This window comes from Sciurus vulgaris (genome assembly GCF_902686455.1).
Source record: "Sciurus vulgaris genome assembly, chromosome: 3".
NCBI lineage: Eukaryota > Metazoa > Chordata > Mammalia > Rodentia > Sciuridae > Sciurus > Sciurus vulgaris.
Genome location: NC_136463.1, coordinates 118,970,236 through 118,989,623, shown reverse-complemented (window position 1 = coordinate 118,989,623; position 19,388 = coordinate 118,970,236). Strand labels below are relative to the sequence as shown.

The 19,388-nt window shown below is 36.8% G+C and overlaps 1 protein-coding gene across 2 annotated transcripts in view; it reads left to right on the top strand.

The window, feature by feature from the left end:
* Positions 1-19,388, top strand: part of GRB14 (growth factor receptor bound protein 14) — a 122,742-nt gene that overhangs the window by 93,920 nt on the left and 9,434 nt on the right. For both annotated transcript variants that reach the window (XM_079133296.1, XM_079133297.1), the window contains 5 exons: positions 4,673-4,794; positions 6,790-6,864; positions 9,446-9,583; positions 14,160-14,270; positions 14,463-14,558. In XM_079133296.1, coding sequence (XP_078989422.1) covers positions 4,673-4,794; positions 6,790-6,864; positions 9,446-9,583; positions 14,160-14,270; positions 14,463-14,558 — 542 coding nt within the window. The remainder of the gene's footprint in view (positions 1-4,672; positions 4,795-6,789; positions 6,865-9,445; positions 9,584-14,159; positions 14,271-14,462; positions 14,559-19,388) is intronic.

Below are 19,388 nucleotides of genomic sequence, written 5' to 3'. Positions count from 1 at the left end.
ATGCAACTTTTATTTCTCAAACTGCAGCTAATTTTGCACTGAGTCTCCTGCCCTTACTGACATTTTAATTTTCTGTTGTTTGGTTACTCTCTGGATTGTTCCTAGACTTGTTGGGGTAAATAATTTAGCTTCTATCAGTGAATTGCCTATAGGTCTAAAATGTTCTGAGTTGAACATTGAGACCCACCTTCACGTTTCCGACATTGTGGTGGGGCATTTAAGTCCCAAACAAGGTATTTTTCTGATTCTTATCCAGTTGTTCTATTTTGTCCTGGAAACTCTTGCTCCTTCCAAGGTTACTGCTTGAAGCATACAGACTCTTACATTCATGACCTTCTTTTAGCCTTCTGTGTTCCCTTTGGGGCACTTGAGATGGCCACTCTCTTTGCTTAGACTTGACATTGATTCAGCCATTGCTTCTCACTGTGCTAGATGCAGGGCTTCTTGAGGAGAGTTTTTGCTTTGTTTTGTTTTGTTTTGTGCTGCTGTGCATTGAACCCGCCAGGCCTCACATGTGCTAGGTAGTCCCTTTACCATGAGCTACATCCCCAACCCTTTGAGAATAAACAGAGTTTTTTAGACTAAGGTTTAAGTCACACAACACATTTAAACGTGGGCTCTTATCACCCAGAAATGGATCTAGTGCTGGAAAAAGGCAGGATATAGGGTCATTCGGGACCAGAACTATACATTTACTATCTAGCTCTCTCTGAGTTTCTCCTCTCCCCTCTCCTATATTAACCTTTTTATTTTAGTTCCTTTCCCAGGAACTAGAGGGTAGATCCCTGTAAGAGACAATGGAGGACTGGGCTCACTCTGATTCTCCCTAAGCAATTATATTTACCATAGACCAATAAAGTCTACTTTGAAACTCAAAAACCAAGAAAATCCCTCTGTCATATTTTCCTCTCTGTATGGTATATATTGAAGACTGTTGGGAGAAATCCTAGTTCTTGGCTCACAGCAGTTAATGTCTCAAGTGTGTAAACTTGCAGAGAGGAGCATTCCGCTCTGACCACCTAGGAACGTAAACAACTGCCCCAAGTTGACCTAGTGTTACCAAGGGAACCTGTATAGGAGCCTGGTGGTCTGATCCCCCATGGCACATGGTGATTGGGCAAGAAACTTATAATATGTATGGTTTTTCCTGCAATAAACGAGTTTGCAGGCTGCTTGCCACAAGCCTGCTCCTACCCAACTCCCGGGGTCTGGGTCCTGACTCCATGATTCTTACCTGCACCTGAACTGGCCTGGCACACCCTACAGAAGACAGAATAAAGGCTGTTTCCTTGGTGGCAGAGAAATACAATGACTACAAAGAGACACAGGTCTGCAAGGCAAACAAGCTAACATCTTGATTAATACCTCAACATTCTCTTGCACTGTAGTTGCAAGGATCATAGATAGAGTGCCCAGCACTTAGAGTGCTTACTAATGCATACCTGTGTTTTATAAACTTTAAAATCCCAGCAGGGTTTGTGTGACAAGTAGTGAAGTGAGGATTGTTAAGAATGCAACTTCCCATATGACATCTTGGTGATCACCCAATCTCGACCCAACTTTATTGTCTCAGTCTTCCTAGCTCAGTAGCTCAATAATGGTAATCAGCCTTTCAAAGTGCTTACACCAAGAACCTGGGATCTTCCTCGAGTACTCTTTCATTTACTTCTTCACTCATATCTCATTTTTCAGCAAATTCTGTTGGCTCCACCTTCAAAATAGATTCAGAGTGTGCCTATTTCTTTTATAAAATTGACTATTGTTATGCTATTCTAAGCAACTTGCTCTCTCTGGGGTCACTGAAGTAGCCTGTGAAATAGTATTTTTGTTTTCAACCCTTACAACTTTTAAAATCAATTCTTCACTCAGTATTGAGTATGATGCAGTTAGAACATGTCAGCTCAGGTTTTTCCTATGTTTGGCATGATTTCTCATGTAACTCAGAGGAAAAGCTGAATCCTTACTAAGGACTGTAGTTCTCTATATAGCGTCCCATCTCATGCCCATTACCCCTCTAGCCTCTTCTCCTGGTGCTGTCCCCTGTGCTCACTTGGCATTAAACTCCTTGCCAAGCTTCAGAAATGCTGGCCTTGTTCTCACCTCAGTAGCTTTGTTCTTCCTCTTCCTCTGAGTATCCCCTGGGCTCATGCTCTCTTTATCTTGGGTCTTGTTCAAAGACTTCCTTCTCAATAAGCCCTTCCCTGGAAAGCTATTGGAAATGGATTCCTTCCCCCCTTATCTCCTTAGGACCAGCAAGTTCTGTCTTCCATGCTCCATTTTTCTCTGTAGAGTTTATTGCTACCTCTTAAGATTTACATTTTACTTACTGTTTCTTTCCAAAAGCCTCACGAAGGCATTTATTCCCTACTGTCTTATCCGCTACAAAAACCTCAGCTCCAAGAGGAGTTTCTGATGCATTATAGACCTTCTGTGAATTTTTGTCGATTGGATGGATGAAAAACTTAACAGCTGCCAAACTACATTACCATTTTAAGTATTTGTAAATGTGCAGTTCAGTGGCATTAAATGCATGCATGTTGTCATGAAACCGTCACCACCATTTATCTTTAGAACATTTTATCTTCCCATACTGAAACTCCATATCAACTCAACCATAGCTCCTCACCTCCTCTCCCCCAGTTCCTGGCAATCTAACTTTCTGTCTCTATGAATTTGGCTGCTCTAGGTGTCTTGTATAAATGGGATCATTACAGTGTTTGTCCTTTTCTGCTTGTAGTCTTCACTTAGCATACTACCTCCAAGTTCATCCATGCTATAGCATGTCAGAACTTCACCCCTTTTAAAAAGTGACTATTCCATTCTGCTTATGTATTCATCCCTTGATGAACACTGGGTTGCTTTAGCCTTTTGGCTCTTAGGGATTTTGTGCCTGTGAACACTGGTGTACAAATATCTTTAAATCTCTGCTTTGACTTGTTTGAGACATACACCCAGAACTAGAATTGCTGTATCATATGGTAATTCCATGTATACTATTTTGAAGAACCACCATCCTGACTTTCGTTTCAGATGAACTGTGATTGAGGTGGTGGAGAATCTCAGTGGGTAGGACTGGAGTATGACTGAAGGTAATTATAGGCAGAGATTTCAGTTCAAGGAACCTGACATGTGATGGAAAAGGGGAGGGGGTGAATTACTTTGGGGAAGGAAAAAAGGAAAGTGTTGAGCCAAGGACTGAGGTGTAGGAAAGAGAAGCAGTGAAGGGAGCCAGTCAATGAGACAGAAAAGGAGCAATCAGAGTTAGGAACAGAACCCTGAGTGTTGATGTACACTTAACTCGAACTCATCCATATTCATTGAGTACTCTGTCAAGAACTTCTTTTCAGATGAATAAGCTTCTATTTGAGGATGACATTACTTTCAAGGGTTCAGGTGCAGTAGGTCACAGATCACTACTGAGCGTTAAATTTCTGAGGCATAGATACTTTTCAAAAAGGTCCTAGAAACACTAAAAAAGCAGAGAATCTTATATTCTTTTGTTGGCGGTTCTCCATTTCCTCTTTTGCATTGATAATTTCATAGTTACTTTTTTTTCCCCAGTATTTTATGGAATTATGACATACATCAAGAAAAGTGAGCAAGCCAATGTAGATAACTCCATGACTTCTCAGATATTGCATGTAGCTAGGTAACCAACACGCAGATCAAGAAACAGCACTGACCTTACCCTATAGATTCTCTGCTTACTTCATTTACCCTGTATTCATATTGTTTGAATTTCTTGCACAATAGCATAATTTTTCCTGTTTTGAACTTATGTAAATGGATTCAAGCAGCATGTACTATCTGTTCCTGACCTCTTTCACTTAATGTCTGTGAAATTAGTCCATATTGCTGGGAATGGTTGTAGTATATGCTTTTATCTAACTTACTTATTCATTTTCATGTCATATTCATATTTATGTTAGTAGGCTTTTGGGTAACTTCTAGTTTTGGACCATTATGAATAAGACTATTACAGTTTCTTACTGAAATAGGAATTTTGTATTATGTTTTGCCTATTTAAGTTGCCATTGCTTCAATCATTCAAGTATCTTTTCTACCCAGTGCTTTCCCACCTTACCTAATTATCTTCATTGTTAATAAAAACTATATTTTCCTTAATATTAGGTTTGAAAGTGCAAAATACCATAAGGAATTGAGGTTCTTAAAAAATCTGTATTTACTTGGAATAACATTTTCTTTTTAAAGCATCTATTTTAATTTTTTTCTCATCTAGCCAGATTATCCCTCCTAAATGTGTGTTGAACCTGTCAAAATTCTTCATCCCTTAATGAGGTGAATTGTTCAACCCTGAAACAAATATTTTAATTTTGGCACCATGATGAGTTGGAGGAAGAATAGCTCTTAGATCTTAATGCAGATTTGTTATCAAACTTATATCGAAATTTACATAGCAATAAAAGGAAATCGAGAATTATCAAAATGTACATTGTGATATGTAATTTTTCTTTTCAGATTACTGCTTTGGTATAAAAATTGACATTACTAATTCAAAATTGATGAGAAATGTTTATCAATCTGGATATTTAAGAATTGAGTTAAAATTTTCTGTGCATAAGAGACATGTATACAATTTGTTTTGTTTGTACAGTTATTTGTGTGTGTGTCTATTTATCTATCAACATATTCACTGAAGCATTCTTTACAGAAAGAACACTAGAAGACCATGAGCTGGTTATTGAAGTGTTGTCTAACTGGGGAATGGAAGAAGAAAATAAGCTGTACTTTAGAAAAAATTATGCCAAATATGAATTCTTTAAAAACCCAATGGTAAGTGAAATCTCCAATAAGTTAATAAAAATTAAATGAATCAGTTAAAATTTATGTGAAGAAGAGTGTCACTATAAATAAAATACTGTTCATTTGGTGAGTTGTAGTTTAGGATTCCGGCCTTTTAAAATTATACTCACATTTCTTATTATAACAATGATTAGTCACCATGATACACAGAAGTTCAGAAACATGTAAAACATTTCTTCAGTTTTACTAGTGGAATCTCAATTGAGATGAATTTGATTATTTAACTTAAAAATACCGATAACCTAGTTTGGAGGAATTGTTGCGCTTTTTTTTTTTTTTTTTGCCTTATAGGAAAACTAGACAAAGCAAGTATACATTTGATTTATAGATGAATTATTATAGGTCTTCAAGTGTATTCCAACATGTAGTTTAAGTTTTTTCATGGTATTTAGGAAACTTAAGTAAGGAAGTTTTTTTTTTCGGGTGCTGGGGATCGAACCCAGGGCCTTGTGCTTGCAAGGCAAGCACTCTACCAACTGAGCTATCTCCCCAGCCCCAGAAACTTTTTAAAACAAAAATGGATTGGTAATCATTGGAAGTGTGTAGCTTAGCCAGAAGTTTAAGTTTGACATGAATCTTGATGCTTCAAATTATTTTGGTTTTAGTGCAATAATTTTTGAGCTAAATAGAAGTGAGATAAAGAGTAGTATATTATCTAGCAAATACTACTTTCATTATAATTCTCTTTAAAAGAAAATAAATGTATGTCACATTCTAATGAAGACTAGGGATCTAGAGAAGTCAGAATAGCCTCTGGGCTCATTATTTTAAATTGTTTTTGTCTCTGCAGCAGTAGCATATTTTTACACTAAGTTTTGGATAATTGGATTGAAATGATCCTTTATGAAAAATATATGATACACACCATAATAGAATATTTTCAAACCCTGAAAGACCTCTTACATTCTCTTTTATTTTAACCTATTAATAGAAACATAATGGGATGATCTTTGACAAAGAAAATAAGAGTTCTAATAAAAATTAAATAGATTTGAAGGGAAAGCGTTTTCTTTTTGCAAATCTTTATTACAGGCTAGAATTTAAAAGTCGTATTTAAAGAAATATGGTTTAGAGCTCATTTCTGTTTTATTTATTTTGTATTTAAATAAGACTGGACATTCACTTGTAGAGTTGGAGCCAATTGTTCAACTGGGGAGATCTGACAATGTCTGGATCCATTCTCGGTTGTGGGACTGGGAGTGGGGTGGGGGTCAGCAGGAGCAGTGCCAAAGCTGGAGGTTAGAATGCTGCTGAATGTCTTCTGAGGCTCAGGACAGCCCCACAACACAGGATTATTAGACAAAATGTTAGTAGAACTGCTGTTGAAAAACCCTGTCCTAGAGGAAATATAGTAGAATATATTTTTCCAAACTTGTCTGATCATAAAATTTACCTAAGGGAGTCCCAGTACTTATTAAAAACACAGACTCCAAGACCTGGCCAGACCTACTGAATCAGAAACTCCAGGAATGAGGTCTGGGAATTCCTATTTTAAACAACTGCCGTGGGTGAATTTTACGATTAAACAAGTTTGGAAAAACAGTAGGTGGAAAGAATTGGACTTTAACTTCCTCCACTGAATCCTGGTTTCTCTATGTTCTTGCCTATGACCCTGGGCACAGCCTTTGCCCTTGACTTCTGTGAGCTCTAACTTTGTAAAATGGACCAGTAGTCTTCTAGTACCTGATAGAGTAGTTGCAGGACTTGGGGAAGAGATGTGGGAGCAGTGTTCTAAAACTCCAGGTCAGAGCATCTCTTGACATCATCATCATATGGGCCCAACTCTGCCCACGTTCATTAAGAAGCCTGAGAGTGGAGTCCAAGGACCAGTATTTTCTGAAGCACTTAATGTGGATTTTAGATTCATTAGCTTAATGATCTTCTGCTTTAGATTACTATATTGGTCACAATTGAATCTTTTCTAGCATGGGTTTAGCGATAATTTAACCTGTATTTTTTGGTCAGTATTTTTTTCCAGAGCATATGGTGTCTTTTGCAACTGAAACCAATGGTGAAATATCCCCGACCCAGATTTTGCAGGTAAATATATATGTTCATTAAAATATGTAAGAAATCACATAATAATGGAAACCTTTTAGGTCCTAGGCATGCTCACATTTTAAAATGTGAAGACTTGAATGTTTAATTTTTGCTGGGGGAAAGAAAACAACCAACTAACCAACCAACCAAACAAACAAGAAGCTGGGTAAAGAATGCCCTAAATCAGTACATCCCCCTAAAAATATTTTTCTTCCAAGTTTTGGCCTGTTGTCAAAGGATTCTAAACATTTAGAAATGTGTGCTATGAAAGGAAACTTAAAGTTTTCTCTCTGTTATGTGTATAGTTTATATTAGTCTTTTGAAAAATCAAAATTTCCAGTAAATTGAAGACATTTTATCACCAGATACTTAGTATTAGCATTAATAATAAACACTTTCAGTTCTACTTGTGATCAAATATTTAGCAGTTAAATGAATGGAAGAATACACAGATATATCTATTTCATACACCAACATCTGTGATAGCTGAGATGGAAATACTGTCATAGAATTGTAAGATATTCTTAGTTGACTTATGAATGTTATCTAATTAAAAATCACCTTAGTCTTGTGTCTGTTAGACTCACTTCTTCCAAACCAGCAGTTATTCGAGGGGTTCATTTTCTGAGAAATTGTCATTACAATAAATGAACAGTTTGTTATTTTAATTTTGATGGATTGGTCGATTTGGTATCAGAAGCTCTGCAGTTGTTTTTCACAGGTTAATGTTGAGCTGTGTCTTCATAAGAGTTGCTGTTTGATCTAAGCTCTAGGGATTCCCAATCTCACTCAGTATTCTCTGGTATTTCATAAAGATAACTTTTAATATTTCCAATACAATATGATTTTAATATATTAGGCAGATATATCTATCATAGATTTGTTTCCTGTGGGCTTTTCAGTATGACATGCTTTATTTTCATGCTTCAGACTATTTTAGAAATATGATTGATCCCAAGAGATTTTTCTAAGGGCTGCTTCCATGCTGCTGGGTTTCACAGAAGCCCCTCTTCTGAATGTTAAGGTAAATGGCAGCCCCAGGACTCCCAGCTCTCCGCTCCCTACAGGTTTCACCACTGTATTGTAACTCGGTGGTGGGGCGGAGGTTTTCTTCTGCCTCCTTTCCCGAATCCTCCTCTAACATAGTTATATTGCTTTAATGCTAAATTATAAAAACAAGAAAAATTGTAGGCTTTGGAATTAGATCGTCCTGCATGTGCCCCTGACCTCTTCTCTCCACTGAGGCAATGTTTCCACTTTTTAAAAGGTTTCTTCTTTTTCTAGTGTGACCTCCATGACTCTCTTTTTAAAATTTAATTGGTTTGGTTTAATAACTTGGAAAGCTCTCAAACTAAAAAACCTACTTGCCTGTTTTGCATGTCAATTAATTAATATCTGTGGCTCATTAAATTAAAAAAATTTAGTAATTTACTTTAAAAAATGTAAATATCTACTATCTGCATTTCCCTGAATAACCCTTAAAAATAAATTACATTGTTTTAGTTAATAATTTCTTTTACTTTCAGTTCTTCCATTTGTTTATTCATAGGGATTTCTATTTTCTGCTTTTAATGAGACACTAATGCACTTCCAGTGTCTTATTAAGGACACTGAACATGGACACTCAACAGGGTGACTCCTTTCCATTCTCCTTTCCCTGACCAACATGTGCCCACTCTCTCAGTTAATTACTACTGTATAACACAGTCTTCCAAACCTTAATGGCTTAAAGCACCCACCTGCGTTTTACCAACAATTTTGAGGGGCAGGAATTTAAGAAGAGTTTGCTGTGGGTCATCTCTGAAGCACTTTGACTCAGTGGCTGGAGAAGATTCAGGGTTCCCTTCTAAGCTGGCCTTTTCACTACATGCACAGTGACACTTATTCCTGGCCCCTCTTTCTCTTTCTCTGTGGTGTTTCATCCTCTAGAGCTTTTCCAATTTCATTGAGCTTCTAACCCAGGGTAGTTTCAGGGTAATCACATTTCTTGTGATAACTGGCTTGCAGAAGTCAGGTTGTTTAGAAAGCCATCAGGCTAGGATGTATCTAGAACTGGCAGAGTGTTAATTCCACCATTTCATATTGGTCCAAGCAGTGACAGGCTTACCCTGATTTCAGCGGGGTGGAGAAACAGACTCCACCTCTTCGTGGTTTAAAGTCAAAATGACTATGGAATGGGGAAGCATTGTTGCAGTCCTCTGTGGGAAAAAAAAAAAAAAAAAAAAAAAAAAAAAAACAAAACAGCCTGCCATACTGCCCCATAACAGAACTGCAGAAGATAAAAGATTGTATACTCTCATCAGCAAAGTGACCTTTGCTCAACTTCTTGTCTTCAATAATTGAAGGCAGGATTGTGGTCTTATATACATAATGAAATTGATAGGTAAACCTGTCATCTCAGGGAAAAGTATAGAATTTTACCCTATAGATGAGATCCAACTTTTCAAGTAGATATTCAAATAGTTTATAATTTTGATGTTTGATATTAATAGTTTGGTTTTTCATATTTACGTTTTGTTGGTAAAAGGCTACACAATAATTTTTTGCATGATATTAGGGGACAGTCTAATTTTTCTTCCAGATGTTTCTAAGTTCAAGCACATATCCTGAAATCCATGGCTTCTTACATGCAAAAGAACAGGGAAAGAAGTCTTGGAAAAAAATTTACTTCCTTCTAAGAAGATCTGGTTTATATTTTTCTACTAAAGGAACATCAAAGGTAAATTATCTGTGATGGGGTAGTTGTAAATTAAAACTTATAAAAAGTTATAAAAAATCATAACTTTGTTATATGGATTACTTTATTACCTGAGGTCAAGAGGTGGTGATTTTTTTGCATTCTAAAAACTTATCATAATCTGTTTAAAAATTGTTCAGTTCTATTTCACACTAGTTTCTATATATCATTTAAATTTTTTTGTTTTAGATAGACAGAATACATTTATTTTATTTATTTTTATGTGGTGCTGAGGATGGAACCCAGTGCCTCACATGTGCTAGGCAAGTGCCCTGCCACTGAGCCACAACCCCAGCCCTAGTTTCTGTATATCTTTGATCATATCCACCTATTCTTATTTCAGTAACACATGTATTATTCATTTTCCCTACCCTGAGTTTACTCCTTTCTACTTATCTGAGGCTGCATGTTTTGAGGTCCAATGTAATTTATACCTTTCCTTTCCTCCCGGAACCCTCCACCCTTCTTTCTTTCTTTTTTGGTACTAAAGATTGAGCATAAGGATCCTACCACTGAGCTACATCCCCAGTGGTTTCATTTTTTAATTTTGGGATAGGGTCTTGCTAAGTTCCTCAGGGTGTCACTAAGTTGTTGAGGCTGTTCCTGAATATGGGATTTTCCTGCCTCAGCCTCCCAAGTTGCTAGGATTATGGGAGTGCTCTACTGTGCCCAACTACAACTGGTCATAAGGACCTTCTCTTCATCAATATCAAATAACAGTTAGTAACACTCAGCTGAGCCCTTTATTACTCTTTAGTTATTTTGTGTGTGCTGTTTTGTTTCCTTACCTATGTGATAAATTCCCAGAGGAAGTTATGATGTTATGGTCAGGGAAGAATTGATGTGTTTATGTTTGTGGTGTGTTTGGACCCACACACATTGATACATAGCTATATGTGTGAAGGTACTCATACTCACACACATGGTCTCTTAGACATGCCTAAATTCCACAGTATTTAGCACTATCTATTCTATGTTTCTATGTATAGTTTGTGTCCCCCCAATAGTCTGTGGTATAAATGTGTTGATATTTTATGCAATGCATTGATATTTTTCAAGTGAAATTCCTTAGAGGGTTTTCGTAAGAGGGTATTTTACTTTTGTTTTCATGCGTTTATTGTTGTCAGTGACAACACTGTTCCTTCTTTGTGGATAAACTGTTATTTCTCTGTAACATTTTAAAAAATATTCTTATAATCCTTTGTGTTGAGCAATTTCTCTGCTATATTTCTAGGTGTGTTGAAATTAGTCTCCTAAATCTTGCCTGATTGTCTGCATACACATGCACTCTGCAAACTCATATGCTTCTCTTATACTGGCAATATTCATTTATTGTTTATTTGACAGTTTTTCCCCATTCTCATTATTTGACCTTTTAAATTCTCAGTCTTAGCTAGTTGTAGCTCCAGATGTACCTTGGCTTGTGACTAACTCCATCTCTACCTTCGTCTTCACTTGACCTTCTCTTTAATTTTTTGTATCTCTTATATGGACACTAGTTATGTTTAAAGCCCACCTGAATCATCTAAGAGGATCTTATCTCGAGATCTTTATTTTAATTACATCTCCGGAGACCTTTTTTTTCCAAATAAGGTCCCATTCAAAATTCCTAGGATAAGGATATGGGCATATATTTTGGTGTTGGGAGGTGCCATTCAGTCCGCCACAGGAAGCCCTTGAAATAGTGGTTAACAAAGAAGAGAAATGGTCACTCGAGTATCTTTAGAAGATTAACATATTTAGAAAGAAGAGTTTAAGATATCAAGAAGAGAAAGTGAGAAAAGGAGAGAGAAAAAGAGGGGACAGAAATAGGAGAGGCAGTGAGGAAGTAGTGGAAGAGAGAGGAAGAGAGAAATTGATCAGAGGCATGAATGCTAATTAGATGATCATTTCAGTAATCCAGTGGAGGTGATGGAAATTGACCTAGGATAGACAGCGTTGGAAAGAAAAAGGAATGACTGCCAGATTAAATGGCACATGGCCAGACTGATATAAACGAAGAGGAAGCAGTTAACAATGTTCCTAGAGAAAGAGATAAAGAAAGGCATAGAGAATAACAACAAAAAAGTAATCATTGGAAGGTCACTCTCTTAGAAAATAGTAATCTTAATTCTAGAAGGATGAAGCCATTTTTCTCTGATCATTTTTTCTTGGGCATTTTTTAGACTAGTTTACAATTTTTTCCATTATAATGTTAGGATGAATACTTGTCTGTTTTTATTATTAAGGTTTCAAATTCTCTCTTAACCATTTCACTGAGGTTTCTCTTTTCCTGATGTTCCTAATGTAAGCAGTAACGTAATAAGTATATTTTAAACAAATGTGTTCTGGGGTTGACATTGTGCTTCTAACATATGAGAAAAATGGCTTCTAGAGCTGGGCCTGTAGCTCGGTGGAGGGCACTTACCCAGCATGCATGAGGCCCTGGGTTCAGTCCTCTGTACTGCAAAAGAGGGAGAGGAAAGAACTGAGAAAAATGGCTCCTCAATCCAATCATGTTTATCTCATTCTCATTCCAGTGATTCTTGACTGGAAGATGTGATAACGTCTCTGTAACTCCTGTATTCTTACTTCTTCAACAGGTTTCTCATTAAAATCCACAGCCCATTTTATTTTTACTTTACTCTTCATTTCCTTTCCCTCCCAATCATTAATTATATAACAGAACAGGCCGTATTCCTTCTACCAGATTCAGGGTCTGACTTTGCTATCCATCAGTACATAATATTCTTTTAATTAGCTCATGTTTCAGTCGATATATGGAAATGATTTTATACTCTCTGCCAAAGGGAAAATGTGCAGATGTTAAATCTTCTCAGTGACTGTGATACAAAATATGTAGGTTCTCTAATGTTGAATATGACATTTTTACCTGGCATGGAGGCTGGGTCCTGTTCTTCTCATGAGGAGGTTTTGGTTGATTTCACTTTCTAAAGATTTAACAGCTGCTTGAGAGTTAGTAACCTCCACTGTAAGTGTTGAAGATGGATCTGTGACTTAATTTTTCAGAAAAACCTCTATCCCTCTTTCTGTCTCTTCCCTTATACACTCACACACGTGTTTAGATACTGTTAACCATGCCAACCTAGCCTTGGTAGTCTTATGCCTTAAATAGAAGAACAAAAATTAGTCAAGACAAAAGATTCATCATGCTTCTTGTTGCCTTCCAGTGTTTCTTAGGCTTCCTTTTTCTTTCATTTGAGTGATTGAGCTATATCGACTTCTACAGTATCACTGGACAGGAATGGTTTTATTCCATGTTCATATAAGTCAGACATTTTATTAGCAAATTAGTCTTTTAAGAAATACATTTTAAAAAAATGACAATAAGAGTACATTTCTCCTTCCACATTTTTCCTATGGCCCTATGCTTGGTCTTTGTTAATAACTTTCTTTCTGCTTTATTTATCAATGATCTTAAGAACTGCAGTCATTCATTAGATTAAAATGCTTAAGAACAGTGACATACAGAGAAATTATTGCTCTACTAGTTGCCAGAGTTGGGAAAACCTAATTGTAAATGACAGTGAAATTTCTTTGTATTTGGATAGGGTTGCTAATATTGCTGAATGCTTTCTGTGTGTGTATGTGTGAGTGTGTGTGTGTGTACTCCTGCTAAATTTTAGCACATATGGGATCATCTGGGATCTTGTTAAAATGCAGATATTGATTCACTAAATCTAGGTTGGGTCATAATAGTTTGCATTTCCAACAAGATCCTAGATGATACAGATTTTTCTGGTCTGAGACCATACTGCTAATGGCAAGGTTTTAGAGAACAGATGCATTTTGGCCAGTTTTGATTATACTTTCAACCTCAGAATTAAGTACTTTTCCAAGTTATTAACCTATCACAGAATAATATGACCCAGTGATTTCCCATGACCAGCTCTAAATCTCATAGATTTCCCAGAGAAGAAATAGCTGTTCATGATTCCACTTTGCCTTAAAAATCAGACATAGTCCACTGCCAGATAATTTCCCTGAACTCATCCATACAAGCTTCCTTCTTCTTGTATAACACAATAGTCACACAAGCCATCTTTTGTTTCCTGTGGTGTGTTATACTGCACATAACTGTGAGGCCTGGTTGTGGCCTCATGAAGTATCATCTCTTTTTCCTCTCTAACTGCTACAGAAGCTCAAACATACCTTCTTCCCTTCGTGGTGCTACCATAATTTGAAACATGGATTAGGAAAACATTTTCAAAAGTCATTGTTTTCTATCTTCTCTCTCTGTGTTTGTCTCTCTCAGTCCTTGAAATGATAGATAAGGAGAATAGGAAGTTTAAAGTAGAAATGTATGTGTGTATATGTGTGTATAAGTTACATTATAAACAATTTGTCATTTGTCAATTTAAATAAAACTGTATGCAGTTCCTGATTATTTAAGGGTGTAATGACATACGGATTTTTTTCCTTTTCTTTTTGTCACATTATACTGAAGTTGTGTTTAGGTATTATTTGCCCAAGGTCTACATTATGTAACATAAGAGAAGTGCAAAAAGAAATATTGCAAGATATGTATCCATTTCAACACTTGTATATATTTTTTAAGGAACCACGGCATTTGCAGTTTTTCAGCGAATTTGGCAATAGTGATATTTATGTGTCACTGGCAGGCAAAAAAAAACATGGAGCGCCAACTAACTATGGATTCTGCTTTAAGGTACAGGCTTAATATTTTGATAGATCAATAAAGCAATCCTCAGCCTTTTAGGTAAGCTTGAGTTTCTTTTAATTTCTTTTTAAAAAGAGACAGCTTTCTCTTCTATATAGGAGAATTTTAGTGGCTTTTATTTCAACAGGTGTTACCTTCAAGATATGCATTAACGATAAACAATGTGCTGTGGCCTTCTAGCCTAACAAAGCGGGAGGGCCCCGAGACCTGAAAATGCTCTGTGCAGAAGAAGAGCAGAGTAGGACCTGCTGGGTGACCGCGATTAGATTGCTTAAGGTAATCTCGCTGGGAGGCATGAATTTCTATTAAAAGCTGTGAGTACCATAAAAGTTTAAAAATATCTGTATTTCAAAATGCCAAGAAAGAGTGAATCTTTACTATAAATCTGTTGGCTACATGAGAAAGAACAAAATTAACTACCACCAAATGTATGCATTTTTTAACCTAAAAGACAAACATTTGCAGAGTAAAGTGGAACAACCTAATACTTTATCTTTCGTTTGTAAAGTAATATTCCATTTCTAGAAATTCTCTTTTATTTTTGTAAGTCTTATATACATAGCTAGTATAACTGAATGGATGTCTCTTGTACATAACTTAGTCTCCATTTGTACAACATTGCTGACAATCCAGTGTGAATGTGTTTTAAAATGTGTCTGCCTGGATGTGTTTAATGCAGTTGTGTTATGTTCCATTTATATGTTTTATAAAATACATTCTAGTTTAAGAATTACAACTTACTTCTAGTAGAGCATCAACAAATAGAAAAACTTATGTAATAAAGTTTTTCTATGAGCATATTTTAAAATCATCCACTTTGGTGTTAAATGGAAATTACAAGTTCCATAAGCATAATTTGTGATGAGCATTTGGAAATGAGTAAGAATGTTCTAAAGGTAGATACCTGTAGGAAAGAGACAAAGAATTGATTCCTTTCAGAATATATTGAAAGCACATGTTTATTTAATTTATTTTGAAACCTACATGCCAGTAAACTTACACAACTTTACAGTTATAAAAATGATCACCCATTTCCTTTTAAAGACTACTTTGATAGTCATAATTGGGGTAAAAATCATGAAAAATTTTTTGTTATTGTTGAAAAAGTAAAATCCAAAGAGTATGTCTGTGCACTTTATTCAGTATCATTTACTGCAAAAGTAAATGAAATACACAAAGTATTTAAAAAAAAGTAAAATAAAAAAAATACACAATTTACTATTACTTTTAACTTGTTTATTTAAAATAGAATCTTCAACATTTACCTAGCTATTCTTTATAATTCATGCCTAATCACTAACATAATTTACTCAATTATAGATTTCACATTCTATGTATAGCACATATGCACTATCCACTTATTGTCACATAAAGATTTAGATTATTAACAATATGCATACTAAAATTAGCTTTTTAATATATTTAGAAGTTAACATCAGAGAAATGGAGTCTTATAGCATCCCTATGTTCTGCCCTATCATTAGGCTGAAGAATGTGCACTTCACTTCCTGATGGAGTACACTTCACTTCCTAATTGAGGTTTCAATTGTGTATTTTCGAGGTCCATTGTTTTTCTTCTTCCGTTGCCACATTTACCACTGTAGTTCATCAACACTTTACTAGCATCCTGGGTAAGCGAGACATCAGTGTAAAGAAGGACAGAGCAATCATGGTTGGATTAGTGGTCAGACTACTCCAATTTAGAGGAAATTTTTATTATATATGTTTTAAATTTTTTTAAGTTGAGGTAAAATTCTCATATTAAAAATTAATCAAATTATTTTTAATGTGAATAATTCATTGACATTTACTGCATTCAAAATGTACAACTATTACTTCCATCAAATTCCGAAACCTTTTATCCCTGCAAAATGTACCCATTAAGCAGTATCTCAGTGAATCTCCAGTGCCATTGATTTTAATAGGATACACTTTCTGGTATTATAAAAAAGAAAATAAATAATGCCAATATAATTATGACAGGTTACTTTCACATCACTTTTGCCTTTTATTTTACTTTTATTTAAATAGTTATTATAGACTTATTTTATAGATATTTGCCATTTATCACTTGCATGCACAGACTTATATATACATGTACATATATCTATATATATGTAGACATAGATATATGGATATGTGTATATTATATATGAAATGATAAATGAAATAAATTAGTTGAGATATCTGTAAAACTTCTTCCTGTGCTAAGCCTGGCTTTTCCTGAATCATTTTTGTTTCAGAGACATGGATACCTGTTACTTTTCACAGTATGTCTGACTCTGTGCCACCTTTGGAGAGGCAGATGTTATATTTTGAAATGCAAGTCTAAGAGTCTTAAGAGTCAATGAAATATGTTAAAATTCCCTTTAATTCTTCCATTTTGGGTATGCTTAGTTTCAGAAAGATTGTCCCCTTCTTGCTTTTTCCCCTCATCTGACTATTCTCAAAGATTCTTTCAAGTCACAAGTTTCCCAGTTCAAAGATACTTCATTGTGTTAGTTTTCTATGGCTAGTGTAGTAAATTACCACCAATTTAGAGGCTTAAAACAATGCAAATTTATTATCCTATATTCTTTTTCTTCTCTCTCTCTCCTTCCTCCCTGCCCCCCTCTCTTTCTCTCTCTCTCTCTCTCTATCTCCCCCCTCCCCCCTTCTCTCTTTCTCTCCTTTCTTTCTTTCTTGGCAGTATTGGGGAATGAACTCAAGCAATCTTCCTTGAGCTACACCCCCACCTTTTTATGTTTTATTTTGAGCAAGGGCCTTACTGAGTTGCTAAGACTGACCTCAAACTTGTGATCCTCCTGTCTTAGCTTCCCTAGTTACTGGGATTATGGGCATGTGACATTGCTCCCAGCTATTCTGTATTCTTTTAGTTCAAGTCCAGAATGAGCCTTACTGCGTCACAGTCAAGGCTTCTCAGGGCTGCCTTCCCTCTTGTGGCTTCAGGGGAGAATCCATTTCCCTCATCCTTTCCAGCCCTGAGAGGCCACTCAGGGCTGGGGTCCACTCTCAAAGATAGCAGCGTCACACCAAGTCCTTCTCATGCTGCCATCTCCCATTTCTGTCTCTTCTGCCTCTCCCTTCCACTTACAAGCTCCTTGTGATTGCATTAGGTCCCTTTGGACAATCCAGGATAACCCTCCATCTCACAGTCAGCTGGCTAGCAACCTCAGTTCCCTTTTGCCACATAGCCTAACATATTCACAGAATTGTAGAAAAATCAGACTTAGAAAACAAGATTGCTCATGTAGAATGTCCCAGTTTCATATTCTCTTTCCCTCCCTTCAGTTAGAACTCTGCCAGCTTCTCTGTCATATTTCATTCTCTTATCTGCCCCTCCATAGGATAGGGAAATGTTAAAGTGGCCCATGTCCTACCCTTTGACAAGGTTAAATGCCTACTAAAGGTCTTCAGTAGCACATAGGCACCTAGCTAACACTGCAGGTATCAGAACAGTACATCTTTGAAGAAAACCAAAAAAACATCTTATTAGTAGGTAGCAGGTATTTCAGTGAAGATAAATAAAAGGTGGCCAATCATCATGTTTTTTTGTGAAAGCATGGGTTTGAGGTTATTAACTATACTACAACATGAACTTGACTAGGAATTAAGCTCTTCTGTCTTCTTTTTAAAGTTATTGTAGGCTTGGAGTTGATTTAAAGTGAGTTTCATTAGGTCCCATTAATGTCAATCAAACCTTGAATTAAAAAATAATTTTTAGAAGTTGGGAAATAATTGGATAAAAAAGTCAGCACAGAGAATTTTAAATGAGTGTGGGTTTGTATTCATGTTAGAAGCAAAATATTGTAACAGTGATTCCCCTAATCCCCTCTTCCCCCATTTTTTCCCCCCTAATTACCAAATATATCCACTTTGCTAGAATTGCTTTTAGGGAAATAGTAGAGAAACAGCCCTGTTGGAATGTTTAAATGGAACTTATCCTATTGGTAAGATTTGATTCCATGGTGTTGCTCATTTTCTTCTATATAGTACTGTGTGTGTGTGTGTGTAGGTGCGTGTGTGCACACATGTGGAGGCCCATGCAGGAAGCCCATTTAATGTGGACACTCAAGTTCTGGGCAGAGTAAACGTTGCCCAGAAGTTGTGTAGACAGACATGTGGGTCACAGGCCTACACCTGGTGCCAGAAGGGGATGGAGGGCAGTAGGTTCTGGCCCAGGCAAGCCAAAGGGAGTGCCAGAAGGGGTGGCACGGGCAGGCAAACCCACCAGGGAACCCTGAGTCAGGTGTGAGTGCCTAGGCCAGAACCTGACCCAGGAAGAAGTGTCCTGGCCTGTTTGGGGTTTCAAAGAACCTGAGGCCTAGCACCTTTAGGGGCCTTTTAGACCTGCCATTGAACTGCAGTGCTTACCTATCAGCTGGACTCCAGCAACCCCTGGAGGCAGATATGGAGGTGGTCATTCTCCTCCAGGTGATACGGATAGTTCATCAGGACCAGCATGGAGTTGATGGCAGCACATTATTCTTCCTCAAAGCCATCCTCCTCACCTTCCATGTCTGCCTCCGCTCTCAGGCCCATTTGAGACCCAACATTGCTGGCACCTGCTGCTGGAGCCTTGAGGTGATGGAACGCAGTGACCGCTGTGCCAAATGCCAGCCCCAAGCAGAAGGTGGAGGCAGCGGATGCAACAGGGCTACTGAGACCTGACTTTGAAGTTCATTATGGCTTCATGAAATGGAGAGGATTGTAGAGTGTTGCCAAAAAATTATTTAAAAGCTGCCCATATCATTTTTTTCTTTCTCTCCCCAACCCAACCCCCCTCTCTCTCAACATAGTAGCTTAAATCTAAGGGAGTAGTTTCCAAATTCATATGGAGATACCTTCAGGACAAGTTCGCTTATGGCAGTTGACAGTCTTAATTTTTCTCAAACTAATAATCCCATTGGAATCCAGACCTACTTTCCCATTATGGCCAGCTGGCTCAGTCTGTAAGATGCTACCTCCTGAAAGCGAAGACCCCACAATTCTCATCTGCTACATTATCTTTTGAAACACTGAAATAAGCTTGACTCCTCACTATTTTGGTTTTCTGAAGCCAAAAATTAGTGTTATAAGAATATTTACCCAAGGATGATATAGTGC